This window comes from Lagopus leucura, unplaced genomic scaffold (assembly GCF_019238085.1).
Source record: "Lagopus leucura isolate 7727_CA_CO unplaced genomic scaffold, USGS_WTPT01 Super-Scaffold_797, whole genome shotgun sequence".
NCBI classification, from domain to species: Eukaryota; Metazoa; Chordata; class Aves; order Galliformes; family Phasianidae; genus Lagopus; species Lagopus leucura.
The window spans coordinates 4,214,746-4,242,684 of NW_024962259.1; the positions used below are offsets into that span (position 1 = coordinate 4,214,746).

General features: G+C 46.8%; 2 protein-coding genes across 3 annotated transcripts in view; one reads left to right on the forward strand and one right to left on the reverse strand.

Moving 5' to 3' along the window:
- The first annotated feature begins 436 nt into the window (after positions 1 to 436).
- Positions 437 to 5,220, forward strand: ANKRD40 (ankyrin repeat domain 40). The gene is made up of 5 exons (XM_042865154.1): positions 437 to 573; positions 1,362 to 1,510; positions 2,569 to 2,997; positions 3,511 to 3,692; positions 4,943 to 5,220. Exons 1-5 carry the CDS (start codon positions 452 to 454, stop codon positions 5,081 to 5,083), a joined length of 1,023 nt encoding a protein of 340 aa, XP_042721088.1. The 5' UTR covers positions 437 to 451; the 3' UTR covers positions 5,084 to 5,220.
- Positions 5,221 to 7,623: 2,403 nt separating this feature from the next.
- ABCC3 (ATP binding cassette subfamily C member 3) overlaps positions 7,624 to 27,939 on the reverse strand; it is a 42,726-nt gene continuing 22,410 nt past the window's right edge. Inside the window, exons 9-31 of one of the 2 annotated variants that reach the window (XM_042865141.1) lie at positions 27,476 to 27,653; positions 26,754 to 26,915; positions 25,665 to 25,757; positions 24,176 to 24,379; positions 23,064 to 23,210; positions 22,580 to 22,667; positions 21,517 to 21,583; positions 19,796 to 19,922; positions 19,271 to 19,447; positions 18,286 to 18,453; positions 17,343 to 17,526; positions 16,611 to 16,716; positions 15,916 to 16,069; positions 14,631 to 14,838; positions 13,830 to 14,140; positions 12,957 to 13,156; positions 12,730 to 12,856; positions 11,997 to 12,098; positions 10,860 to 11,006; positions 9,897 to 10,055; positions 9,434 to 9,600; positions 8,325 to 8,519; positions 7,624 to 8,055 (exon numbers count right to left, since the gene is read on the reverse strand). In XM_042865141.1, the coding sequence (XP_042721075.1) occupies positions 7,947 to 8,055; positions 8,325 to 8,519; positions 9,434 to 9,600; positions 9,897 to 10,055; positions 10,860 to 11,006; positions 11,997 to 12,098; positions 12,730 to 12,856; positions 12,957 to 13,156; positions 13,830 to 14,140; positions 14,631 to 14,838; positions 15,916 to 16,069; positions 16,611 to 16,716; positions 17,343 to 17,526; positions 18,286 to 18,453; positions 19,271 to 19,447; positions 19,796 to 19,922; positions 21,517 to 21,583; positions 22,580 to 22,667; positions 23,064 to 23,210; positions 24,176 to 24,379; positions 25,665 to 25,757; positions 26,754 to 26,915; positions 27,476 to 27,653 (3,580 nt within the window). In that variant the 3' untranslated portion in view covers positions 7,624 to 7,946. Of the gene's footprint in view, positions 8,056 to 8,324; positions 8,520 to 9,433; positions 9,601 to 9,896; positions 10,056 to 10,859; positions 11,007 to 11,996; positions 12,099 to 12,729; positions 12,857 to 12,956; positions 13,157 to 13,829; positions 14,141 to 14,630; positions 14,839 to 15,915; positions 16,070 to 16,610; positions 16,717 to 17,342; positions 17,527 to 18,285; positions 18,454 to 19,270; positions 19,448 to 19,795; positions 19,923 to 21,516; positions 21,584 to 22,579; positions 22,668 to 23,063; positions 23,211 to 24,175; positions 24,380 to 25,664; positions 25,758 to 26,753; positions 26,916 to 27,475; positions 27,654 to 27,939 lie in introns of those variants that run through there. The other variant, XM_042865142.1, reaches the window with a different exon arrangement.

A 27,939-nucleotide genomic window follows, 5' to 3' on the forward strand; every position in this document is an offset into this window, starting at 1 on the left:
TGTTTTGTGTTTTGACGTCTCTGCAGCTCCGCCCTCGGGCTGCCCCGCCCGGCCCCGCGGGGTCTCATCCCCGGCTGTGACTCCGAGCCGCGGCTCCTCCTTTTCACCGTTCTCGGCCGCCCCGCTCCGTTCTCGCCTGGCGATGCCGGGGGATTTGCGCTCTTTTTTTCTCATCCCTCTCTTCTCTCCCGAACTCCGCTCGGACAAACCGAGCAGCGCAGGAAGGCGCCTTTGCAAAGCCAGCCGTGCCGATGGCGGCGGAGCGGCGCGGCGCACAGAAGGGAGGGGATGCGGGCGACGGAGCGGCAGCAGCCCGAGCCCGAACCGCAGCCGGAGCCGGGCCGGCCGCACGCGGCGCTGCCTGTAGGAACCAAAGCTCCCGCTCGGCGTTGCAACACAGAATTGCGTCCCCCCGTCGCGGCCCGGCAGCGCTCCCAGCCCGGCCGCGGGGATGGAGGCGAAGGAGCTGCAGGAGCGGCTGCGGGAGGCGGCGGCGCTGGGGGACGCCGAGGAGGTGCGGCGGCTGCTGGCGCTCGGCGTCAGCCCCAACGCGCAGAACGAAGTCAACGGGTGGTGAGAGCCGCGGGGCGGGGCGGCGGAGCGGCGTTCTGCGGGCGGCGGCACCGAGCGGCCCGGAGCTCCGCACGGCGGCACGGCTGTGCGCGGCCCCGCGGGGGGAGGGCGGGGGGAGCGATGCGACCCCGCGCTCGTTGTTGCCGGGAGCTTCCCCGGTAGGGATGAGCGGAACGGTGGAGCGCGCAGCGATGCTCCGGGCGGCCCCGTCCGAACCGCCGTTACGAAGCGGCCCTTGTGGGGACGTTCTGGGGGCGAGCGGCCGCACGAAGCGGGAGAAACGGGCAGCAGTGGCCGTGCGCTCCGCTGAGTGCGTGCTGAGTGCTGTGCCCCCGGCACGGGGCGGTGATACGGATGTGCTTCTGGAAGAGCTCAGCTCGGTGAACTGATTGGATTAATCAAAAACCCAAAAAGCGTTAATTAAAGACTGAAAATAGCGCCCTCAAGGAGCGCGTTCTTAGCTCACACATGCCAGTATGCAACTTGCTCGTTTAGAGATTGAAAAATACATACGTAAGTCATATCTATTTTCCTCAAAAATATCCCAATAAATGAGCATCTGAAACCAACCCTGCTGATGCTGCTGTGGTACCTCGCCTTAAGATCTCAAGGGAAGGGAAAACTGCATCAGCAGGTGTCACTGCGGACTCCAGAAGCAGCGCACATCTGCAAGGGGCATTGCTGCTAAAAACTATGTTAGACATGCATTAGGTCGTCTTATATTCAGTGAGAACAAGCGGGGGATTGCAGTAATTAAGTCAAGCATTGTTCCCATGTTCGGTGTGCAGGACGTGCCTGCACTGGGCCTGCAAGCGGAACCACGCGGCTGTGGTGGCCCAGCTGCTGCTCTGCGGAGCAGATAAGGAGATCCTCAGCAGGAAGGGGGAGCGGCCGGCCCAGCTGACGTCCCACAAGGAGATCCGCAGGATGCTGGGAGGTACCTGTGCTGTTGTGTGCAGGGAGGCGGGCGGAGGCTCTTGTTTCCAGCCTTGCTGTGTGTGCTGTGATGCGGTGTTACACGCTTGCAGTACAGGACTTGGCGTCTGTGCTGCTTGCTTGGTGAGAAATCAAAGTCTGTACTCTCTGCTTAGTGAGAAATTAGAGTTCAGAAGAGATTACCGACAATTTCCACACCCAGCTCACCAAGTTGTTGGGATTTTCCTCAAAAACTGGAAAAGCTGTGTGTTAAAAAATGCCATGATTCAACCAGTCACACAGACACAGATCACGATTTTCCCAAGGTGAACAGGGGGAGATATATATGAAACGTCACGGTGCATGAACAACAACTAATTTTCCTGTTGTTCTCTGAAGCTCAGACATTGTCTTGAATAATTTTCAAATCAGCACCCAGAGAAGCAGCTCATTAAGCTCATTGCTGGAGCATTTCTGTTGTGTTTCATGATGGCTGGAGTGGGGCAGGCCTTGCTGCAACAGGTGATGAAGTAATTTGAACTGTGGTTGATTAACAGCCTTTCTCCTCCCCTTTGTATTTCTTTTTGTTTTCACGATTGTCTCCCAGCTGCTGAGCTGGTGTTTCAGTTCAGCACTGTGCCTGCTTTTCCCTTTAACACCTGCCTCAACATCAAGCACCCTTTGTGTTTCATTGCCTTTTGCATTATGAAAATGATGGCATTGTGCCACCAGAGACCGTGCCACGATGTGCCAATTACGGATTAGGAAAGGAATATAAAAATCAAGTGAAAAAGAAAGAAGGATGGCAGTATTCAGAAGGGAACGGTGCTCCCAGCACTGTTTGGATCAGATTCTGCTTTTGCATTCACTGTATTTCAACACCTGAGAACAATTCCTTTACTGTAGAGAGGCGGTGCAGAGCTCCTTAATTCACCTCCCATCCCGTGGTGTTTATACCCCTCCTTTTCCCCCACAAGCACCACGCACACAAAAAATGCACATAAAATCCCACAGTGCAATAGCAGCACTTCTGCTTTTTTCCGACCAGCCTCAGATAACGTTCTGTTGTTTGTTTTACAGTGGAAGAGGACGAACTCCCAGACGTAGCAACCAATTCGGAGCTGCCCATCATCCCTAACTACCTGGCTAACCCACCTTTCCCGTACATTTACAACTCCATGAGCAGCAGCCTCCCGGAGCCCCCTGCCAACGGCAGCGCGTCCCACGGGGAACGGCAGAGCTCTGCCTCCTCCCTGCCGCCTGCTGCACAGCTGTGCGTGCGGCCGTCGGCGCGCTGTGAGGACGCGGCTCCCGCTGTGTGCGCCGGGTTGCGGTGCTCCGGGGCCGCAGCTCAGAGCGCGCTGCTCCAGGCGCCGTGGGGCGCAGCTCCTCCTTCCCCCGCCGGACCTCAGCAGCCCGGAGCTCCGCTGGGCAGCGGCTCCTGCACGGGGCCCGTGCCGACCTTCCAGCCCGTGTTCTTCACAGGAGCTTTTCCACTTAATATGCAAGGTAACGGCAAAAGCGTTTCTCCTCACCTCTCCTCGGGTTTTGTCACCCTGGACGGTGCCAGTGGAGGAGTTGCTGTGACGTTTATTCAGTGCTCCTGCAGCTGTCCGGGTTCTTGCGCGTTAGGCTCCGGGGAATTGTTTGGAGGCAGTATAAAAGGCAGTGCTGTTCTTGCTGGAACCACTATTAAAATATCGATGCAAACATTCGCAGTTTGTCTCAAACACTGTAAAAGGACAGGGAAAGTGGGGTAACTCTGTTCTCTAAGTGGCATCTCCTTCAACTGAAGAGCCCAAGAGAGAAGCTCGGCTGGCTCCGTCTGCAGGAGCAGCTGGGAGCTGAGGTAGGCGGCCCTTCTGTGTGCAAATACCGGCCAGCTGCCCAGCTGCTGGTGTGGGGGCTTCTCGTGTTGTTACAGGTGATAAGACTGGCTGATACAACGTAGAAATACATAGAATGGTGTTTTCTAATTGTTTTACACATCTACCTGTGAATGTACCCTTTTATTTTGAATAGAACTGGTGCTTAAAGTTAGAATACAAAACCCTAGTCTTAAAGAAAATGACTTCATTGAAATTGAGCTGGACAGACAAGAGCTGACCTATAAGGAACTGCTCCGAGTGAGTTGCCGTGAGCTGGGTGTTAAGCCTGAACATGTACAGAAGATCAGAAAATTACCAAACACAATGCTGAGAAAGGTAAGAACTCTTCATTCTGAATGCAGTAGCATATATTTAAAAAACTATTTAGGTTATCATTAAAAAGTACTCATTCATTCATCACCTGCACTGCGTCTGCGTCCCAGAAAGATGACAGTGTTTGCTTTGGGCAATGCCTGCTGTCATAAAGGGAAAGGCGAGGAGGATGAGCTCCGCTGTTGGTTGGCACTGTGATGCTGAGCTGTCCCTGGGCCGTGCCCTCACCCAGCACCATGGTGGTGTTGTAGTGTTGCAGGTTGTGTCAGACTGACCGCAGTCCCACAGTGTCACTGCGGTGCTTGCAGAAGGCACTGAGCAGGGGCTGATTCTTACTGCTGCTGTTGATCGCTCAGCTCTTGTTGCACCAGCAGTGCCCTGCAGCACTGTGCTGGGTTGGTGCAGTTCTGCATGGACTTGCAGTGTTGAGAGAGAGTCTGAGTGTGGCCCTGTGCACAGGGCTGTCTTTTAGCTTTGGTGTCACAGGCCACGCAGAAGGGATCCACTGCACAGCTCTGCTGAGAACCCTTGGCCTCTTTGGCTCTCATGTGCTGGTAGAGCACTGTGGGCAACAGTGGCAGGGCACTGATGGGCACTGCACTGCAGAGGTCAGCATGCTGCATCTTCTCTGAGTATAAAGTGATTTAGTCCTTGTTAGACAAAAAAAAAAACAAAAAAAGACAAAAGCAGTTCTGCCACTTGCTGACTTAGGCTGCTGCTGAAGGGAGTCTGTCCAGTCCGTACTTCAGACCGCCCTGGTGGGACCGCAGGACGCTGCCTGGACTGGCACCTGCCTGCACGCTGCTGCTGGAGCAGCATGTGCAGCCTGAGCTGTGGGACACTGCCGTCCCTCAGCTCCACGCAGCTCCCAGCCAGCTCCTGAGCACAGCCCCAGCCTGCTCCCAGCAGTGCAGTGATTCACGAAGAATGACCAGAAGGGGGAAGTGTGGTGGCTGGGGTGCAGCTCAGAACAGTGTACTACAGGAAGAAAGCACAGAGCAGACATGTACAGGTGTAATTCCACTCATCACTTGTGCTCAGCACCAGCATTGCGGTCCTTCTCAAAAGTAGCTGCGTAAGATGCCAGGACAAAGCTAAGATGCAGCAGGAGCTCTGCTTTCCAGTTTAAAGAACTGTCACGTATATGGATAAATACATGCTTTGTTGTACTATAAGCCTATTATTTTAGTGTACCACTGCAAAATGGAACATGTGGTTCATCAGCTAATAAAACTTACTGTATTTATTCAAAGGACAAAGATGTGGCAAGGCTACAGGATTTCCAAGAACTGGAACTTGTTCTGACAGTAAGCGACAAAAACTTCCCTTTCAGAGCCCCAGCACTTTCCGAACAGAGTGGTTATAACAAGAAGGCATCAGAACTGACCTATTAATCATTTAAAGAATAAAACTATTTCTATCTCTCATTTTAAAATTACTTTTGAAATACGGTATCTATAAGGGCTAATGATGCGAAGAAAAAAATCTATTTTGTTAACTTTGAAATAAACTGAAGCTGTTCTGCACTAAAGATGGTACCTCTAGTTAATGTGAAATACTCTGATGTGAGAGCAGCTCGTGCATGGGAAGTATTGCTGCGAAGTCCCCATCAGTGCCCCTTACAGACCATCATCCTGCAGTGGGGCAGCTCTCAGGGAAGGGCTTCCCTTAACCTGCACTGCCAGTCGGTGTGCTGGAACACAGCAGAGGTTCTCGTGTTAAAAAACCTTCCAAAAAACCCATTTACTGTCTGTACTGAGTCTGTTACCATTGCTGCTCACTTTCCACAGCGTTTGTCTGTAGTCATCTCAAACCAGAAGGGTTCTAAATCCGTGGAAGAAGCACAAAAATGTCTTGTTTCAATACTGTTAAGTAATGTACTGCCTGTGATTTCTTAATACCTCTTTGCACCTTTCCCTATTTCTCAGGTCAAAAACACAGTGATAATAATCATCCAAATGATAAAAACACTCTTCTCCAAAACCACAGACCCATTTTCTCACTGTCTTGTCAGGGGACAGCATTGACACGTGCAATTCAAAATACTGTTTTTGTTATGTGTTGGAAGCGCGTTTGTCCAGTGCTGCTTTTCTTTCCCCTTTAAAAGCACAACAATTGTAATTTTATTGTCCTTTTTCGCCTGCATTCCTGAGAAAGGGCTCATCTGGAAACTTTAAGCTTGGCCATGTCAGAAGAGATCAGTGAAAGGCCCAGCGCTGAGCTCACGCTGAGATCATGATGTTCCTATGCAATGTGGCTTTCTTCCCCAGCAAGTTGCTCTTGCCTTTGTTGCTTACTGGAAGAAAAAACAAAACCAAAAAACCATGTTCCTGTTCCATAAAGTTCAGAATCAGACTGCTTTGGTATGATGTTCTGGAATAAATAAAATGAGAAGTATTTAAGACGACAGCGAGCTGGATTTTATCTCTCTTTTTCGGATGTTAATATTTACTTGGTTATCTGCTTCTGGTGTAGAGATCTGTTCTGGTAGCATCACTGTAAAAACACATACTGTGAATTGGATGAAGGAAGTGAAGCAGCAATGTAGCAGGCAAACAACGTACGCAGCCAGACTGCGCTTCCCACTGCTGCTTTGTTCCCTGTCCCGTTCTCGGGAACTGCAGCACCCACAGCACCTCACCTTCCTGCATCCAGTGATGGCAGCCTGCCATAGCCGTGACTGCACACAGCCCTGGGGCTGACAGCAGCCGTGTGCTGGCACGGAATCGCCCAAACCAGCGGGAGGAGCCGAGGTGCAAAGTGCATCCCGGACTTCCTCACCACTCTTCCCACCTGAGATGCTTCCTCTGGCTGCAGTCTGTTGTTCGCCTCCCTCTGCGAGACGGGGACAGGAGGAGGCACAGCTCCCAGCCGTGCTGGAGCCCTTCCAGCCCTGCACAACAGATGTGGTTTGGTACGGGCTCTCCACGTGGCAGCTCAGCAGATCGGGGCACAGACTGTGCAGGTGAGCAGCCGGAGCTCCTGGAGTGAAGCCCAGCTGCAGGGCTGGGGCCGCGTGGAGATAACTATGCATTCAGAGAATATTTTTATACAGCGTGCAGTTCATGCATAGAAGATATTATAACTCTCTTGACTTCATCTGACCATTTACAACTGTGACATTGTGTGTATGATAAGTAAGTTGTTACTCTCTGCATTGCTGTGTGAAATGTTAATTTCAAATGAATGCTTGGCTGCAGATTCTTGTTTCGATTTCAGAAGTATCATTTGTAACAATTAATAAACAGTTATTTTTGTCTTCTCAAAGTTCCTCAGAACTTCTCTTACAGAGAAACATTGCACCCTTTTCTCACATGGCATTTTGCCACAGCATAGAGGCCATGCTGTGAGATCCCAGCAGCAAATGCTGCTTATAATGCAGCACTGCCCTTCATCTGAGAGGGCCCAACTATCAGCATCAGCAATAAGGCAGTAACGTCATCTGTAGCACAAATCACATTATTTCAGGAGATAAGCATTCAGGGAGAGAAGTAACGCCCTCATCCTCGTCCCCAATCTGTGATTCTGTGACCGTGATCCCTGCATCGCATGCGTGCAGCTGGAACAGCAGCTTAGGACAACTTCATACAGGAGGGACATAGAACAAAGTGTGCCATCGTGTCCCTGCAGGCTTATGTAGTGGGCATCTGCTACGCAAGCAGGAATTGCAATTCATTGCTCACATTAAGCCATGTGTTTAGGTTTACGTACAAATTATTCCTAGCTCTGCAGCAGAAGAGGAACTTTATAACCCTGAAGTTTCCCTATGCAGGGGACACCAACTCATCCTGGGGAAATACTGCCAGGTACACATCCGACCACTCTGAAACTCAGCATTCTATCACCATGTTTCCAAGCTGAGCTGCTGCCTAAGCAGGCCCTTCCTTCCACCTCAGAACCAACGGGTCTCTATCCAGAAGACACAAAGCAGCTGTATTTTGTACCATGAATATAATTTTACTAATCATAAACGAAGTGCAGTACATGTTGCCTTGTGACACATACATTTTCTTGGCATTCTTTGGAGAAAAAAAAAAACATTTAACAAAATACTTTATAGAAAATATTTAAAAAATATAAAATTAACTTTCCGGTCCTTACCATTGTAAAATGCTCAGTTCACTTATCACAAGTTTAATCACCTACAAGAACTGATGTGAATTACAGTACATTCAGAAGTCACTTCTGTGGCAAGTCAGTAACATTAAAAACAACAACAAACCAAAACCAAAGCGCCCTCAGGACGGGGTCTTCTTCTCATGCCAGCCCAGCATCTTTAGCCATACCGTAGAAAATCCCCTTTGATGCTATAAGGTTTGCAGGTGTATCAAATTCTGCAATGGCTCCGCTGTCCAGCACAAGAATCCTGTGCAGAACAAAGGGGGCAGAAGATAGATCAGAGAAATTCCTCTCTGAAAATGTAATATCCATAACGCTCCGCTCTTTCCCTGGACTTTGTTGTGCCCAGTTGTGTTCCCACACGGAAGCACAATAGATGGCTGATGTTCTCCCTGAACTGTTGTTTGATTTGTTTGATCTGGACCAGAGCATCACTGTGACTCTGTGGAGACAAACCAGCCCTCCAAGTGCTGCTTCCCATACCCAGCATGCAGGCTGCACCACCACAAGTCCTACCTTGTGTAATCCATAATGGTGTTCAGCCTGTGCGCTATTGTCAGCACCGTGCAGTCTTCAAACTGAGTCCTGATTGTCATCTGGATCAGGTCGTCCGTCTCCAGGTCGATAGCTGCTGTTGCTTCATCCAGGATTAAGATTCTCGTCTTGCGGAGCAGCGCCCTTGCCAGACAGACGAGCTGCCTCTGGCCAACACTGCAGGCAGAGACAAGGCTTTCTCAGAGGCTGCGCTGCCCTGCAGCTCCCATGGCTCAGAATCATTTGTTCTCAATGGATAAAGTAACCCAACCAAAAAACAGAACAGGTATTTAGCAAGCAGCGTGTCAGCCCAGGAGCAAAGAAATGCTCACTGCAGCACTACTCAGCCTTCACTTAGCGCCTGGGCAGAGCCACCAAACGTGGCTCCCCCCCCTTTCTGCCACTACGTCAAAAACCAATAATCACAGTGCTTCTGCCCCAGTCCTCAGGAGCACACAGCTGGAACAACACTGAGCATACACAGACTTTCAAAAATAAAATCAAAAAGTTCTGAGGCTGCACATCCTTTCTACCACCAAATAAAATAAGTGGGTGGCCCACACTGCCCCAGACACGGCCTTTGGGCGTCTCTGTGGGACAAGAGGATGAACATCATCAAACAATCATCTGCTTACACCGTGCTCTCAGAAGCAATAGAGCCTATCAAAGCATGATGCTTTGCCATCTCATTCACGTCCTTCTTCAAGCTCTTCCTAACTAACAACAAGCAACCATTGCTGACATCACTTCAGGCAGAGGATTCTCACCCAGCACAACAGTTACACATCACCACAGTATTTCCCTTCCTATCAAATCCACCAAATGTTTAAGTGTTCCTGACACTGTCATCCCAAACCTTCTTCCTATACCGATAAGACAGGAGTTTGGTTTGGCAGAAATCCTTCCCAGCAGCAAAAGAGAACCGGATCCTTCCAGAAGTGGCAGAACAGCAACTCAGTGTTTGAGCCTTGCTTACATCAGAAATAGGGGGCTACATACTACTGCACACAACAAACTACAGTGTTAAGCTGTTACTGCTGTTAGGGCTGAATGAAAACTCACAGTATGTTTCTAATGCAAACTTTCCTTACCTAAGGTTTTCTCCACCTTCTGAGCACTCAAATTCCAACATGGCTGGCTGACTGCTGACAAACCTCTTCAAGTGAGACAGTTCAAGAGCTTTCCAGACTTCTTCATCTGAATATTTATTAAATGGATCCAGGTTCATCCTCAGTGTTCCAGAAAAGAGAACAGGATCCTGGACAGACAACCACCTTTCATTAGACAAGTCCATTAGCTGTTACAAGTACAGACATTAGTACATAAAGCTGTTTTCAAGTGTCCATCACACTGAAGTTAAGCCTCCTCCTGATCCCAACCACCTTGAAAATACATTGCATTACACACAGTGAAACATCCACTTTAGTGAAACAACTCTAAAGATACTTCATCACAAACTCTGTTTTATCACCCATCAGTTTGCGAGGTGGCAGGACCAGACCAATCTGAACTATTCTCTGTGGTTTGCTAAACCATGATACACAGAAACAGTACCTGAGGAATAATTGTCAGCCTTGATCGAAGGTCATGGAGGCCGATCTCTGAAATCCTCACACCATCAATTATAATTTCCCCTTTTACAGCTTCCAGGATCCTAAAGAGACAGAGGGTCATGGAAGACTTCCCTGCTCCAGTTCGGCCAACAATCCCAATCTACAACAAATTGGAGGATTAGCAACAAAGCACATGGTTAAAAACAAAAATCACTGCTAACAAAAGCAATCAATGCATCAGGATTTCTCTGCATACAAAGAAGAATGCAACCAGAAATCACACGTTACAAAGTGTGCATCACCACTGCCATAACTGGAATGGCATTACCTATAGTTCTGTACGACGTCTTAGTGCCACGTACAGCGGGGGGTCAGCTGAAGCACCCATGTTAGGAAGTACCCTTGTCAGAGTTACCACCCAAGGACAAGAAATTAGACTCTCCAGAGGGCAATTAAGACCTTATGATAAGCACACATCTGACCTCCAGAAAGCAACTGTCATAATGTCTGCCCAGGATAACAATACAGTAATAAAAGGTGCCTGTTAGAGCACAGTGGTTGGACCAGAGGACGTCCATCTGTCCAAGCTCAACCATTCTGGGATTCTTCTAATAACAGCATGTTAGCTGCAGGACTTTCTCACACTAATTCTTCTGTCAATAGCATGTACAGTCCACTACTTTCATTTCAAGCACAAAGAAGAGAATCTCCCAGAACAATTTTCCAATTAAGAAAGCAAAGAATATCATTTTCTTCCATCCTAAAAATTTCAACAGGCAAAGCCAGATCGTGGAAAAAGTTGGAATTCCTTCTGTGACTTGCAAACCCTGGTGCCTCCCACACGGCAGTTTGATGCCAGCCTAAATTGGAAAGTGCAGAAAGTGGTTCTGTGTCTTCCTGCCTGGAGGATGCTGCCATGGTTGTGGCCCAAAGCCACAGCAGAGCCCCAGGGCTGGGTACCCACCTTCTCTCCACCGTGCACTCGGAGGTTCAGATCCTTCAGCACCAGATCGAGGCCCTTCCTGTACCGCACCGAATAATTGATGAACTCCAGCTCCCCCCTGGACGGCCAGTCTGCTGGGGGTCTCTTATCCTCGATTATCCAGGGAGCCTGAGGGGAACAGAAACGCCTCATGGGTTTAAAAAAGATTAAATTCAGACTCTGATGCAAACGTCGACATTGGTGGGCTACAAAAAACATTCCTGGTAAGTCAGATTTCCATTAACAAAATCGTGGCAATAGAGGAAAAACAGGTTCCTATGCTGTTTGGTCATGGTTGAGAAGTTTGTAGGAAAAAAAAATCTCAGCACACAGAGTCAAATCCTCAACTGATATTAATTTATATTTTTTCCATTAACTTCTGTAGATCACTGCCTGTCTCATGCCAACTCAAGCTCCAGCTCACACATATTGTGAATCTTGCCTTAGCTTCTTTTCTAATTCAAGATCAAATATTTTATCTCTAGAAATGCACACCCAGCTTTCCTCAGATCCTCCATTTCTCAGCTCTTAGTCTCCCACATGCACAGGGCTACCAAAACCCAGCAGGTCCACGGAGCAGCAGATTTCTCAGCACAGCTCCATCTGCCACCTTCAGGAGTATTTGGCAACAAAGGAAAGCGGTTGGATGATTTTTCTGGTTTCAGCAATGCAGTGTTACTTGAGATGATGTTGTCTTGTGGGAGAGGAGATCTGATTAAGCCAATTAAACATAAATACTATAGAAAACGTGTGCATATCCCAAAAACTGCAGTGCAGCTGTGCTCAGCAGCAGGATGACACCATCCATGCAGGTAGGACACAGCATCGAACATTTAAGACCCAGTGGGAGCAATATATCTGATGGTGAATTCATCTCTGCTGTGCTATAACCACTCACACTAGCAGAAAATGAGATGCTAAGCACAGACTGCGTAACAGCAGTACTGATTTGGAGCTGTGGTAACATTACAGTTCAGAGCGTGACATTTGTTAAGGCTAAATGGTAACTCTCTCAGGGCAGGAACTGTCTCTCCAGACTCTAAAGAAAGACCAGGTCAATATGCAGGCTAAAATTCCACCACACAGGTTAGTGAACATGCTTGACTTCCAGTAGCTGACCTCTGTTTCAGTTTCTGAATACTCTTTTATTCTTTCAATAGCCACAATGTTAGTTTCAAGATCAGAAGTTGTTCGGACCATCCAGTTCAGAGCCAAGGTCACCTGGAGAAAACAGGAACAAAATATCACCCACAGGAGGAACAACAGATTAATGACAGCAGCAGATACTGCTGCTAAGTGGTTCACACAGATATGACACAGTGAGCAATTACCCTTGTGTTTACATGAACACAGACACTGGGACAAGCAGCCTACAGATAACGAGGTGCTCACGTGAAGTCCTGCCTTTCTCACAGTGTTAGGACAACCAGCCTTTGGTTTCAAGTTGCTCCCCAGAGTCCTGTGTCTCACTGCAGAAATACGGATGCGTTCCCATACACTCCTGCCACCTAAAAGCCTTCTGGCAATAATGAGAGCTTCACATCTGCTCAACTGTCCTCAGCTTAAGCAAGCAGTGTTTGCCTTGCTCTTTATGAATCCTGCTGCTCTCCCAGTGGGTACCTGGGCAGAAGAGGCATCGTGTGGGACGCTGAGCCCGTGCTGCTCCAACGAGCTGCTGCTGGCAGGAGCTCCTGAACTGCTGCCTGTAAGCTTGCTGATGGCCTGTTTGCATTCTGTGGAAATGTCTACTGCTTAGAGACGTCCCACAACTCATTTTCATTATCTTATTAATCCAGACTTTGGCAAGCACTTAATTACTGTTAACATATCAACAAAGAACTACAACACGTACCTGTAACGCATAGGACACTGAAAGTCCAACCAAGCCAGCATTCAAGCTGCTTTTCCCAATCACAGCAAAGAGAGCAGCAAAAAGGACGATGCAGTTCCCCACAAACTCCACTCGGATGCCCAGCCACCTGGAAAGGGCAGACATGGGAAGAGTCGTGAGGGGCTGCTCAGAGCTGTCATGCAAACACAAGAAAAGAAGCGGAGAGCAGAAGCTGTCCTCCTTTCTACCTGTTTGACATGATGCTAGGGTAGTAACTTTTCTGATTTTCATCCACCTTCAGATCGCTGATGTCTATGAAGGACTTCTCTCTCCGATAGGCTCTGATGACGCTGGTCCCTGATACTGTTTCTGAGAAGTGTGAGTAGATGGGAGACCTGCTCACAGATTCCAGGCGCTTCAGCTGCCGGGATGTGGCCACGTAGAATCGCTGCCATTTTGGGGGAGAAAATCGAAGGGCACGTGAAATACTCTCTCTTTTAATTAACAGTGAGATAATTAGCAGGTTATGGATATAAAGGAGGTTCTTAATGATGCACTTCAAGCCTTCAACACATTCCCTGTAATTAGGAAGCATTTCAAGCAAAGATATCCTTGTTTCATTCCAAACCAGAATTTTGGGTAACTGCAATTTCTGTATTTTTGAAGTTGAGATTATCTATGTCGCTTCTAATGCAGTTAGCACAGTCCAACACAATGAACGCATTTGTAGGAGTGCCATTTTCTGAGAAAAAGAACACAAATTTGAAGTTCCATTGTCTCTACTTATATTCCATAAAATAAGCATCATTTTTTTGCTCAGAAATCAATAAAATTGGTGCTATTTTCAATATTTTAACTCCTCTGCACCTTAAAAGCACTGCAGCTCTATCTCTAGCAGCAGGCCCGCTATCACTGAAAAGCAAAAGAGACGATGCCAACTTATTTCATGACCACATCTCGCACGGTGCTGCCTCTTGTGGGAGAATACTCTAAGCACACAGAAGTAAGAGAGTTACTTCAGATAATTCATTTGTTCCCCAAATCGGTTGTTTTTCTTAGCACGAAGCACAAGCAATGGTGTAACAGTCACTACATCAGTAGTCAGAGATTGTTCCAGCTACCTGAACAAAGAAGTACAGAACTGCAAGAGGAATTATAACCACAGTGAAGAGCGGAGTGCTTGCGATGATGACGATCATTGTTGACAAGGAGCTGAAGAACGTTCCCAGGAACATCAGGATGGTGGGGGGGATGACTTCGTCGATCACAAAGATGTCCTTGGAAAAGCGGTTGATGACCCGCCCTGTCGGAGTGGTGTCATAGAAGGACTGCGGCGTGTGGAATTTGTTCTCCAGCAGCGCCATGTGAAGCTTCCGTGCTGCATTAATGCCTCCCATTGCCAGGGTGAAAGAGGAGACGAACACAAGGAAGCCTTCCAAGAGAAGAGGAGACGCGTTAGCCAGCGAGCGTGCTGCTCCCCATTTGCCTTCTGTTTGGCTGCACTGCCGTCCCCCCTCCCAGCAGCACGGCGGCACTGCGCTCACTGCTCCTACGCACACAGCGCGTCCTGGGGGCCTCCCCACGCTCTCCTCATAACACAGACGCACAGCCACCTTCTTCCTGCAAGCCTCCACACAGCACCGACTCTACAACTTCCCCCCAACCTTTCTAGCTCTTCTCCTCCAAAGTTCTCATATTCTCACACAAACTGAACTCTCCCAGGTTTATACGTCACCCGCTCAAACCCTTCTCAAAGCTTCACAGCATAAAAGTGGGGCTGAGCTCAGACTTTCTGGCTCTAAGTTACATTACTCTCTTTGCTTTTGCTGGCAATTTTGGGCCACCAGCAATGAGCACCATGGCTTTCCCACATAAATCCTCTTTGCTAAATGTGAAGACATCACGATTTTATCTGGTCTCACCTTGCAAGAGGCCCAAGGCAGCATAGACTCCGATTCGCATGGATGTGTTGTGTTGAGTCCCATTTATCACTGGCTCATTTGTCCAGTCACTGAGCCACACATTGGCTCCAATAGCAGCAGCATTTTGGCAACAATATAGGAAACATATAATTAAAGAGATGACAGGGTTGACGGCCTTCATGTATTGCCACAACACTGTTAGCTTTACCTGCAAAATCACACACCAAAGCTGGTTGGTACAACTCACAGCATCAGGAGTTCAGACAGAAAAAAAAACAAAAATCTTCAGCAGAGGGACTGAAAAAGTTCAAAAGTGCCCAAAATCTAACAGCACAGAAAACAGTTCATCTGTCTGAGCCCCACTCAGGGCAACGACTTTGTAAACAAGTCAGAAATGTCTCTGCAATATTTTCCTCCATGCTGATGAACTGTGATGCATTGGTTTTGTGAGGTTTTAGTTTTGAAGACTGTGCTGGGGCAGGGGGAAGAGGCAGATTAATCAGCCACAAAGGATGGATAACAAGAATGGAGCCAAGGCTCCCAGGCAACTGCAGCAACTTGGCAGGTATACGCCATTTCAGACTACTTTAAAGAGCCCAAACAGGCCCTTTGCATTCTGAATATGCCTTCATTCAGGTGTCTTCACAGCAATTTAAATGAGGTAACAAACGCTAATTCACCCCAGTAGGAGCATAAACAGATGATGCCTGCGTCAAAAAGAAAAGATGCTCTCTCTAAGGTAGTGCAAAAAAGCAAAAGGCAAAGAGACAGAGGCTCAGGACTCAACTCAGTCTCTCAGGGAGAACACGGCCCTTCTGCACGCAGGAGCACAAAGCGCTCCTCAGATGGCGTGACAGGAATGGCTCAGGCAGAGCAGGCTGCTGGCACACAGCACACAGCTGGCTCACAGGAGCACGCCGTGCTGCAGCTGGACGCACAGCCCAGCCAAACAGCTAACGACCAACAGGGCTGGGAGCTCTGCAAGGCGACGCGGGGCTGACAGAGCTGCTGTGGGCTATCAGGTGACGGAGGCAGGAGCTGGGAGGCATTTTTTTCTTTCCTAATTGCACAGCCCTTGCCAGGTGTGTAAATCTCTGCCAAGGGCTCAATTTGAAGGATCAGTGATCACCAGATTAATGTCTAAGACCTGCTATCGTAATTCACACAACACGTTTAACAAAAACAGATCAAATGTATAAATAAATAAATAAATAAAATACATATATTTTTTTTTTTCCCAAAAAGAAAAAGAAAGAAGAGAAAGGAAGGGGGAATCACACAGTACCGTTCCCACTTCTGTGGTTTCTGCCTGGATCAGTTTCTCATTAGGATTTCTTTTTGGCAGAGGCGGCTCAGCTGGCTTCTTTTCACCGACTCTTCGTTTCGTTGACATTTTGTTGGGACATTCTCCTCCCTCAGAAGATATTACACTAAGTTGCCTAGTCAAAACAACGGGGCATTAGGAGAAAAAGGGCACGCTGTGGCCGCGCTGGGGCAAGAACTGGAGGCAGCAGCTCAGACTCGTGCCCAGCTCTTCTGCTCAGTTCCCACTCACAGATGTGGGCAATGCCTGTAGGACCCCCAGGATGTACAGTGATGTCCAGTAATGACAGAAACACCACTGCTACCAAAGGCCATGGCAGGCTCTGGACGTGCTGATACAGTCACTACAGCCCTCAGCACAAGCCAGGCTTTTCAAAGCTAACCCCAGAGCTTCTCTGCTGCCAGATCTATAGCAGCTGGATGGTATCCCAGGGAACCATTATGAAAAAGCTGCCTTAAGAATTTGGTTCAATTTGGATTAAGAAGATTGCTGGAGCAGGTTTTTCATCTTCTTCGCGTGTTCTTTCACATTTACTCTCAAAAACTTATTTTTAAGAGGAAACTAAATCCCCAATTGTGAGACAGTGTTTGAATAACATCTTTCAGATGTGTTTTGCTCTAGAAGCAGATTTAAACTCAAGAAGTGCTGATGTTTACCTAAGAAATTGTTTGCGGACCTCATTTGTCACAGGTTCGTTATCTGCCAGATCGGTGTGGATGCTGAGGGTGTCTTCAGCAAGCAGGACCTCCTCCTCTTCCAGCACTGCAAGACAAGATTACACCTCACATTTTCTGCTGAGCAAAGCTGAAAGCACAGAAACAGAAGTCCAGACAAAGCAAGAGTAATGAAAACCAATACCACCACAGGAAAATCATGGTGTGTAACCCAGCATCACCCCCAATGGCTTTGGTTCTCTGCATCACTTTTCTTAATTAAACTAGATAGCTCGTGAAGCAGACTGGCAACCAAATGCATTTACAGCTCATTGCCTGAGTGCATCAGAAACACTACATGGTAGCATTAGTTAGTTCTAGCCACATTCACATACACAGCACTCTCGAGGCATGATTCTGGGACGGAGCCTAAGATGGAGTCTCATGTCAGAAACCACTGCTATTGCATGAAGACATCACATTCTTTTCTTTCTGCCCATCTGGTGAGAGCTGCTATCAATTTTGAACTAAACATCTTTGGTAAGACACTTATCAATAATATAGAACTGGCAATAAATATTTTCTATGTCAGCAAAGAAAGTAGGAACAAATGCGAAGATGTCATTTAGAAGCAATGGACACTTTACACAGAGATACAAAGTGCATTCTCTGCATTCTGATTTCTGCAGAGGAAGTATCTGTAATCTGGTTGACAGAGAAAAAGCAGTACTGTACTTGTCAGTTCATCCTCTTCGATGTTTTCATCAAGTGCATAATTTCGAAGGAATTCTGCAAAGGCCTTGTTCTGTTTCAGAAGTTCCTGGTAAGATCCCATTTCGGAGATTTTGCCATCTGCTAGGACAACTATATGGTCTACTTGAGGCAGGAAACCAATTCCATGGGTCACCAGAATTCGAGTCTGGATGGGGAAAATTGAGAAGAACACCCACAAGTCTCAGTTGTCACTGTTGAGACCGAATGCTGTATCTCAATAGAGCTACTCAACAAACCAAGTAACACCACATTGTTGAGACAGGGGGTGAATTATCATCTCAAGGTGAAACGCCAAGTGAAAGAAACTACACTTGGTAGTCATTGCATTGATAGTCATTGAATTTACTCTGCTTCCTACTGCACACTGATACAACACAAAGGGAAGTAAAACAACACAGTATCACTCTCCTCTGTCCCACGTGCTCAGCTGCTCTGCACTCTCTCCCTTTTAAATGCTGAGACATTCTGAGACGATAACAGGAGTAGAAGGGGAAACAAAGGGGTTGCAATTTTGCTGCATACTGCCAAAGACCTCTGTAAAATTAGCTGCTGCAAGTTCTGCACTGCGCTGCCTCCACACAACAACTCGCAATGCTAAGCTGACAGCCTACAAGTGCCTACAAACACCTTCCTTTGGGCCATCACACAGAGCAGAGCTTTTTACAAAAGACACATCAGGCTTTTGCCTCTGCCAGTTCTGACCAGATCACATCCTTTCTGGGCATGCTTACATGGCAGCTCACTGCAGAATCTGCGCCGTGGGGAAAAGGTGCCCACGCTGCCAACCCATCCCAGAAACGCAGGCATGAGTCAGCACTGCAGCCCTGGTGAAACAACTCTCCAGTTACCCATTAGCGCTTCCACATTTGCGTGCATTCGTAACAGGATCTAAATGTCAGCTTACTTTTCCTTTAAGCACCCCATCTGGACCAATAACGTGGTCAAAGATGTGCTTTGCAACATGAGAGTCCACAGCAGAAAGGGGATCATCGAGCAGGTAAATGTCAGAGCCGCTGAACACGGCGCGAGCGAGGCTCACTCGCTGCCTCTGGCCACCTGACAGGTTGATGCCCTGCAGGGAAGGAGAGAGAAAACGTATCACACAACTCGGTCCAAACAACAGCTATGAGTTTTTATGGCTCTCACACCATCAGACACATGGATGCCAAATGAAACACGAGACGCTGAAGAGAATAACCCGCTCAGAGTCAGAGACAGGAACGGAACGCCACTAAATCTTTGTTCACTGCCAAACTTCCAGTCCGCCAGCAATCTGGAGCCAGAATGCACCTCTTGCTTCATACGCTTCTGAAGAGAGCTGTTAAAATGTAAGACAATAAAAAGGAAGACCATCTACAAGGACACAGAATGCAAACGCTCCAAGGATGGCTGCAGCACCTGAACATCTTCCACATTTCTCACCTCACGTACACCTCCATACATCCACCCACCTGCATGAATGCCATCTTCAATTTAGCAGCCTTTGAGAAAAAATGTTTACTGGATAATCACCAACGGAGGAGCTCTCATTAAAACGAGATGTCAAGGGATGATCGTGTTATTTTTTCAACTTGAAGCACGTTGTATTTTCCCTCCCATTTTTCCCCTACAGGAAAAGGACTCTAAGCACTCTGTCCAAATGCACATTTACAATCGGACTACAAAGGTAGGATGCTCTGATCTCTCAGAGCCAGATGTGCAAAATATGCAAACGCATGCTGAAATTTAGGAGTGAGTTTGAGTCTCTCCACAAACTGCCTGCATGTTTCAGTGCTGACTGTCACAGGTGCTCTGCCGTAAGGATCGAACTGAATCAAAGTCTGACTACAGTGTTCTCTCCTTAGATGGAAAAGGAAGCATCAGGAGGTCTGACTTGAAAAAAATATTACCTTCTCTCCTATCTCAGTGTGATCTCCTCCTGGTAGCACTTCCAGGTCAGTTTTTAAAGCGCAGGCCTCCAGGATATTTTGGTATTTTTGCTCATTAGGAGCTTGGCCAAACAAAATGTTATCTTTCAGTGTGGCATTTTGGATCCAGGCTTGTTGAGGCACGTAAGCAACAGAACCCTAGGACAAGGAAGTAGAAAGGAAACCCTGAACATACAACAAGCATCAATTCATGCTCAAAATTCCAATTAAAATCTTCAGCATACATATATAGTTTGTGTTCAACAGATATTCACACTATATATACACTTGTGTGCTAATTGCTGGTCTGCAGTTGATTGAATCAGGAAAGGCATTACACGTAAAACATAAGTAAACACGTGTGAGCAAAACACAAATAAAGACACAGACGTGCTGTGCAAGGAGCAAACAGATTCCCACCTCCTGCCTGAAGTGCATCGCAAGCAGTGGCAAGCGTAAAAGCACATTTCCATCCCTTTGTTAAACGGCATTACAAACAACACCAACCTTCACAGCCACTTCTCCTTCCAGCTTTTCCATCTCACCCAGGAGAGCAGACACCAGAGATGACTTCCCACAGCCAACATGGCCAACAACAGCAACCAACGCGCCACTGGGGACCAACAGGTTTATGCTGTGGAGGAAATTAAACAAATGTTAGTTTACTGAAGACATTATGGGTCTTCAAAGGCGCTGAAACGCACACTGACAACTCAGCACAAGCTCAACCTGACAGGATACAGCAAGCACAGCTTGGTCACTGGTTCTCTCCTCCTTTTCTTGGGTACAGTCAACTGTAATCAGAACTGCAGGAGTAAATGGAAAACCATAAATCTGTTTTGTGGGCTGCTAAGTCAGCGTGATTGATAGCAAGCCTCCTGAGACCCTTCACCGTGTCATGTCAGTCCATCAGCAAGCCAAACAGTGCTAAGAAGCATTTTGAAAGCTGTCTTTCAGATTTTGTGTTTGGTTTCAAGAAACAAGAGCAACTGTACTGAAGCAGCGGGCAAAGCTATCACACCTGAAAACGTTCTGACCGTTTTACCAAATTATTTCCAATGCTAATAAGTAGGGTTCACAATGATGCAAGAAAAATGAATCTTGCCCAGTAAAAATCCTTTGCTATTTCCCCTACTGTGTCCTGAAAGGTACTGCCTTAGGTTCTGGTTCTGAAGGTGGACTGCTCTGGAAATGACTGATGGACGTCATCTATCCACCATCACGATGCCTTTCACTAATGAAATCAGCCCATATTTCTGCTTGCACGGATTCTGATGCAGAATTCTAACACTTTTGACAGTCCTCCTCCAACAGGCAGCAGGCGTTGTGCACGCTGCAGGAGCTTTTTAGTTTGTTTTTACTAAAGGTATCAAAGCAAGAAAATTGAAAAGCATTGTAACTTTTCTTCGCTGTACTTCCCTCTTGCTGAATTTTGCATTACTGCTATTTTATGGAGTTGCTGCTCGATGCTTAGGCCCAGGTAGACTGCAGTTTGCAATGAAGCCAACACGGTCACAGATTTGGTTGCCTGAATCAAAGCAAATCCTTCGAACTCTAAGCATCTTTCCCACAGGCTTCCCATGCAACCAACTCAGCACAGCACGGCAAACTCCTCGGACAGGGAAGTCTAAGAACACTTATCAGGTTTCTGCGATTCTGATCTGACAACAAAGCAAAACACAGGGAAGTACACGCGTCCAGGCAAATGTTATTTGTGCTCATTCAAATAGGCAAAAGAGCAAAACGTACACCTGCACAGCCTGGGAATGGTGTATGGACAGCTGCAGGGATGAGCCTGCCAGAGAATCCTGAAAGAAGACACCACTGCTCACATGCCCATGAGCTAGAATTAAACCTAAACCCAGACATCAGAACTGCCTTCATAAGCCATCGGATCAATTTAATTTGTCCGCTGCTTCAATTAAAGAAAAAGGAATTACCCATTTAAGAAACTGAGCTAGCCTTTCAGTCCTTTAACAGATAACCACTTCAGGCTAGTTTCTGTGGAACGAAAGCTTCACAGCACTGTTCTGTGATGCCTACATGCCATGAGGCATAAGGATTAGCCAGACGTTTGGAAGGCAGATGAGATGCACCACGGGATGTGGGAACAACCTCTTCCAGAAGTAAGCCTGCAGATTTTACCAGACGTCTTTCAAACAGACTTCCCAGGAGCCAGAAAAATACAAAGCAAGCAGATGTATTGCAATTGCATAAAGGAATCTTACTCTTTCAAGGACGGCTTAAGCTCCTTTCCCCAGCTGAACGTCGCATTTTTTACACTGATGGCATAGCCTGTATGACAAAAATGCAACAACAAAGAAGGCAGGCAAACTATTACATAGAACAGTGTGACCGAGAGATTGGCAGACAGAGGGATCTTTATTTACAGGTGTTTCTCTACGCTGCAGTTCCCTTTTCTGCTGGTATGGGAAGCACAGTCTTGTGATTGCACTGGGTCACAAGACAGGAGTGTTTATCAGCGTGAAAATAACTTGTCCATAGCTTAAGCCGTAGACACTGAGCTTACAGTCCTATGGAGCAGAAAAGTCATCCTGCTTCGCTCTGCTCAGGTGAGGCTGGTCCCAGCATCTGCTGCTCAGAGCAGTTCTCAGAATCTGTGCCATCATTAGCACAGCTGTACTTGAGAAACCAATTTCAAGTCAGCAGGAGACCAACAGCACAGTGTTGACTTTGGTGATTCAGATTAAATTTGCTTTGTGCAGGTTTTTGCTTGCCACACTAACAAGTCACAGATCTGCAGGCTTTCTTCATCTCCTGGTGGGGTGATGAATAACAGTAAGCACACAGCAGCTACACAGCCATCCCTCCTCCTCTGCACGCAGCGTCACGCACCAAAAGGGCTTCAAACTGCAGTATCACCAAAACGCATTACATGAGAAAACACAGGTTTTTAAGACAAGCTGGTTTGCTCATTCTTTTTGGGATACTGTGTTTGCAACAGAATAAAACAGAACTACTGATATTGTTCCTGAGCATTTGTGCAGTGTGAAAGCTATGAGCATCGTTCAGCACTGTTAGCAGCCATTGCATTGCCAAGGCAAACTCACACCCAGCAGTCAGTGCCAAGCTCAGAACTGCTGGAGTCACAGAAGTTTCTGGCTATAGAGTCTAAATGACAAACACAGACTCTTCAGAGAGGAAGTTTTGCTTTCTACTTTAAAAAAAGTTGCCATATTCTTCTTGCTTTTTTGGAAACTCCACCAGCCCCAAACAAACACAAGGCGCTTTCTGCATTAGCACTGTGAAGAACCACACTGATCTCTTTACCTGGTGCAATCACTTTTCTTTCCACACAATTTGGATCGAGCTCATCGTGACTCAGGAACTGCTGAATTCTCTTCAGGGAAACACTGGTCTAAGAAAAGAAAGAAAAGCAAGCAGCATTACTTTGTCATTCCTTTAACAGGGACTGACTGCTGGCAAGGAAAGCACATGGAGAGGTTTAAGCTTTCACTCCATGGGCGTCCTGAACACTGACTCATTCTTTCCTTTCAAGCAGCCCTACACTGAAATTCAAGTTTTCAGCTGTGAAATTTATTAGACTAAGCTAAATTCACCTGAGTGAAGCAAAATCTCCATATGTGAAATGCCACACACACACACAGGCTTACTCAGAAGTCTGGATCTCCAACGTGGTTCTAGTGAAAGGATATTAGAAAGAAAACCAGATCTGTGGGATCTCTGTGTTCCAGGAACAAAAGACACCTGGGGTTCTTCTGTTTGACACAGCTTACAGATACACCACCCTTACCTGTGCAATGCTGCTGATGACTTGTGGAAACATAGTGAGTGGAAACTTCAAGATATTAAACAAGGACAGCGAGACAAAAGCCTTTTCGGCATCCAGAGTATTCTTCTCATCCACTAAGACATAGACAGCAAATGTTGTCAATGCTACCTGAAAGCCAAAAGGGGAATTTACTGCCAGAGGAATGTGACGCTTTGGCACTGCAAGCAGCAGTCAAGCCTGTATTTGAAATAAAAGTATCAACACCAACATCAAGAAAATTCTTCCTTCTTGACCTTTTCCACATGCTTATCAAATGAACAAGCTGATACCAGTTATCAGCACAAAACAGGCGTGCAGAATCAAGTCACTTGCTGATTACTAATGCCACGTTTAGTTGAACTAAGAGATTCAGAAGGTGAGCTACAGAACCGTGGTAAATAGAAATGAGAAGTGCTTATCAAGCTGTGGTTTGGCTGCATTTCCAGCACTGCCCAATCATGTTCTCCCATTGTGAACTGCAGGCTGATTTTTGACAAAGCACTCATCTGCATGCTTCTGGGCATGCAAACCATACCTCTCCATGCAAAAGGGATCGTGGGGGAACAAAGTGGAAAGCAGAGGAAGGAAAAACAGAGGAAAAAAGTCATTTCACAACTGGTAATGTGTCTTTTTTCTTCTTCTTTTTTTATTAAATCGGTTAAAAAAACCCAATAGCCTGCAGCATAAAATGCTAGAACAGTACTGTAAGAAGAGGGGAGGCAGAAATGAAATAAGACCCTGTACTGATCAATAATCACATTTCTTTGGTGAGGAATGCTATTCAGGAGTATCTGTGAGGCTTCAAATCCTACTTTCAGTTTGTTATGGGAAATACTTTGAGTGGTCGAAGTTCTCCTGAGACAGCTGCTCTGTTTCCAGCAGCAGGCTTCACCAAGAAATGCTTGGATGCAAGAGGGCTCTACAGAACAAAGAGCCTTGCTTCAGAGCGTGTGCAAATCTCTTTTTTTCCCCCCCAAAGGGTATTTATATTTTGTTCCTAGGTTCACCGGGCAAACAGTGAACTTCCCATTTCTCCCATTTCTCCTTCAAGGATGCTCTTGTGCAATGCAGAACGCCGTGCAGATGCAACCTACCAGGAACGGTGAGCTGATCCAGGCAAAGTTGGACAACGAATTGAGATAGGCAGATTTTTTCAGCACTCGCAGCTCATTCTTTCTTATGTCCAACACCTTTTCAGAGAACGACGGCTCCCAGGCATACAGCTTCAGCACCTTAATGCCACCCAGAATCTCATTCATTAATTTAATACGGGAGTCTTTATAGCGCATTTGCTCCACCTAGATTGTGAGCAAGCACAGGAGACAGCATGTCACTGGAGTGCCTGGATGGGAGCTGTGAACACATTGTCTCACAGCCATGATGCTCCTTGGCTGTTTCTAAAGAGGATGTGAAAGGAGATTAAAGAAGTCAGGCCGTTATCTGTAAGCTCATGGTTGCAAGTTTATATCTCCAGAGAAACTAGGAATCAAATGAAGTGTTTGAAAAGATGAGCACAAAGGCTTCCTACTCATCTTCACGGTTAGGAATTACATTTTCAAAACCACTTTTGAGAAAGATTCAGAAAAAATACTGCCCTACCTCTTCCTCTGATTTCATCAGACGTTTTCCTGATACGCATAGCTGTGTTTCTCATGGGATATCCTGAACTCTGTGGTTACTCCTAGTTTATTTTCCTTACATACGCTAGGACACAGTGCTTCATTCAGCTACTTCAGAAAAATCAAATCCCTCCTCAGCAGGATAAACAAAATGAAAAACTGCATTCACACACACCAAGGTACGGCTCTGAGCGCCTCGCCACGGCACAGGGAGAAGGAATGCCACTCCTAACGTCAGCACACGAGACTTCACACAAAGCCTGGATGTCTCCTCAAGGCACGTCATTGCAGCACTTGTCACTGAGCTCCTGCATAAGTGTCATCATCTGGACTTGTTTTCCTACTCTCACCCTTTTTACATCTGTGGATTGATTTCTTTTAAAGCTGCCAGCCCGTCCCTGCGAGGTGGCACAGCACCTCAGCTTCCTCCATTTGTGCAGCACAAAGCCAGAGGGCACTATGATATTGCTTTTTCAGCCTTTCTTGGCTACAGACAACTAGGGAGGGAATAAAGGATATTTTTACCTCAAGGCAATAATGCAAATTTAGCCCAGCTCAGTAGCAATGAAAATCAACACTGGCCATTAACATAACAAACAATACCCAGGTTTCAGCTCCCTCTCTAAAAGCAGTCATTCCCAGCTCCAGGAGCAGTGCCTGCCTTTCCCTAGGCGTTCACAGACCAAGCTGCTACTGAAGGGACATGAAGACAAAAACTTCTTGCTAATCCCAGCAGTCCTCCAGCAGCACCAGTCACTGAGCCAATGCCACACCTACAATAGCACTGAAATCACTACAGAAAACCTAACTGAGAGGGTGTGATTATTGAATATATTGGTACAATCTTACTTGAAAGAAAACTGGTGCAAATGACACCTCGGTAACGACCGTGACATCAATGCCTTCACCTCTCATAGCACAGCTACAGTCTCAGATGATGCTTTCTTTCTCTGCTGTACCTTACCTGGAATGCTCTGGTTTTGATCGCTACTGCAGAGTTGAATGGGATAAGTAAAACCATCACAGCAACCCCTGCCAGCACAGACGGCCCGAGAGCCTGGGGTGAAAGAGAAAAGGTAAGTTGTTGTACTGGAGTGCAACGTCCCAGTGGTGAACACTGAAGAACCCGCAGGTTATTGAAGCAGAAACACATTGCCTCACTGATGAATGTCTGAGACAGACAGCTGATCCTCCCAGTGAAGGGTTCCCATTTCACAGAACAGCTACGGTGAGGAGACAGAAAAACAGACAGGCATCCACTCAGGGTACGATGATGCCAGCACTGGTGACTGCAGGCTCTGCCATTTACCTGCTAAGTGCCTCCCAGCAGGAGGGAAAAAGGTTTGAACTGATGCAGATACAGAGCTACTGAGTGAATCCAGAAAGGGAACAAATAAGCTACAGAGAAGGGATTTTTTCCACTGACTTCTCTCTGACCCAGGGAACTATAATTACAGAATTAGCCCAGGTGGATAAAAGCACACCAACCAGCAGAGCAGTACCTCGTAAAGCTGCTGCAGCTTTATGGCTCTCCAGAATAAATCCGTACGGTTATGTTGGTGCTGCTGCTCTACGCAGATTAATCGCAGCGAAACATTTTAAGGATGAAAGCCAATGTTAAAACGAATATGGAATAAACAAGAAATTTCACTGAAAAGTTCATTCCAATTGAGATTTATGGATTTATTCCATGTTGACTTATTTACATGGCATAACATAATCTTTGTACATGACACACATTTTCTTTTTTTCTTTTTTTGTTTTTTAATCATTTCCTTCAGGCTCTCATTTGTATCAAATGCTGGTGATGAGCCCTCAGCAGAGCCCACCCAAGCACACCAGGGACAACAGAAACATAAGGGATATCTTTTGTTTCAAATGCACTATCTTGCCTGCCAGATTAACAAAATCATTAAGAAATGAATTGATTTTGTATAGTTGTCATACCAGAACAAGGCAGCGCAAGAAGCACATTAAAAAAAAGGATTAAAAAAACAAAAAATGCTTGCACATCACTCAGAAACCTCGTGAAGGAAGGTGGCAGTGCCTGTACCTGCCAGAGGAAATACAGCGCCAGGCACGTCTGGAGCGGCGCAGACCACAGCATGTTCAGGAAATTCACCAGGTCCATGAAGCGCTGGGCGTCCACTGACATCAGGTTGACGATCTCTCCAACGGTAGATGAGCGCTTTGCCGAGTTTGTGATGACCAAGGACTGAGGAATAAGAGACATGCAGGGGATTCAGTCTCGATGCACCCAAGGAAACATGGAGAAGAAATCCTCAAACACGGAAATGCAACACTACCCAAGAATGTGCACCCCAACAAGGATCCACGACGCACACAGGCATTAACTCTTAACAGAGAACAGGGCTTCATGACGCCTTGCTTGTGAGCACCTCCGCGTCAGGCAGTTTGTAGCATGCTGAAGAAAACCCATTTGGAGCTAACCCAGCCATGGCACAGCCACTACTCTCCTGGACCTCTTTCCTGAACATTTCAGTGGAACCAGCAGCAGCCCGAGCTGTGCCTGCACACCCACACCAAGCTGCTCACTGCCAGAAAATTCTAGAAACTGTAAGCGAGGTACTCTGAAAAACTCCCTGAAAAGAGACAAACAAACAATACAAAACCACTTCGTTTTGTTTAAATTTATCTCCCAGAGGCTATTTTTCTCCAGTAAGAGAAAATTTTCACCTCTAAGCATCTCAGAGCTGAGGCTTTTTCTCGGCTTTATACTCAGAGTTCTGGACCATGAAATGCTCCCAGTCTTACCTTTCGGTATATCACTCCAGTGATCCCAGTTCTCAGCCTCATCCCAGTCACAAAGCAGTACTGGAAACTCTGGTGAGCTACGAGGGTCTGCAGCACAGCACAGATAAACATCAAAGCCGCAATCAAAAATCCCCACCAGGCTGGGGCATCTTCGCTCTTAATGAAGCTGATTAATACACTGTTTTTCAGAACATTAGGGAAGGAAAGGAGAAGAAAAAAAACATACAGTAAGATTAATGGGACATAACATAGCTTCCCTCAGCCATGGCATCCTGCCACATCCTCTCTCTAGCCACAGAAAGTAAACAGGACTCCAGGATGCAATCAGAGTTACAAGTTCAGTCAACCAACATTGCAAAGACTGTAATACTGCAAAACCTGAGGCTCTGCCAGTGAGAAATCTGCAAATGAACCTGCAGAAAATGAAATACATTGAGGAAGTCGAGGTCTCCTCTGAGATCCAG

Bases quoted from the DNA above. Each gene is read 5' to 3' on its own strand.
- ANKRD40 (XM_042865154.1), top strand. From the start codon at position 452: ATGGAGGCGAAGGAGCTGCAGGAGCGGCTGCGGGAGGCGGCGGCGCTG. The intron at 1,511-2,568 runs GTACCTGTGCTG...TTTGTTTTACAG, and splicing joins GATCCGCAGGATGCTGGGAG to TGGAAGAGGACGAACTCCCA. The intron at 3,693-4,942 runs GTAAGAACTCTT...ATTTATTCAAAG, and splicing joins CAAACACAATGCTGAGAAAG to GACAAAGATGTGGCAAGGCT.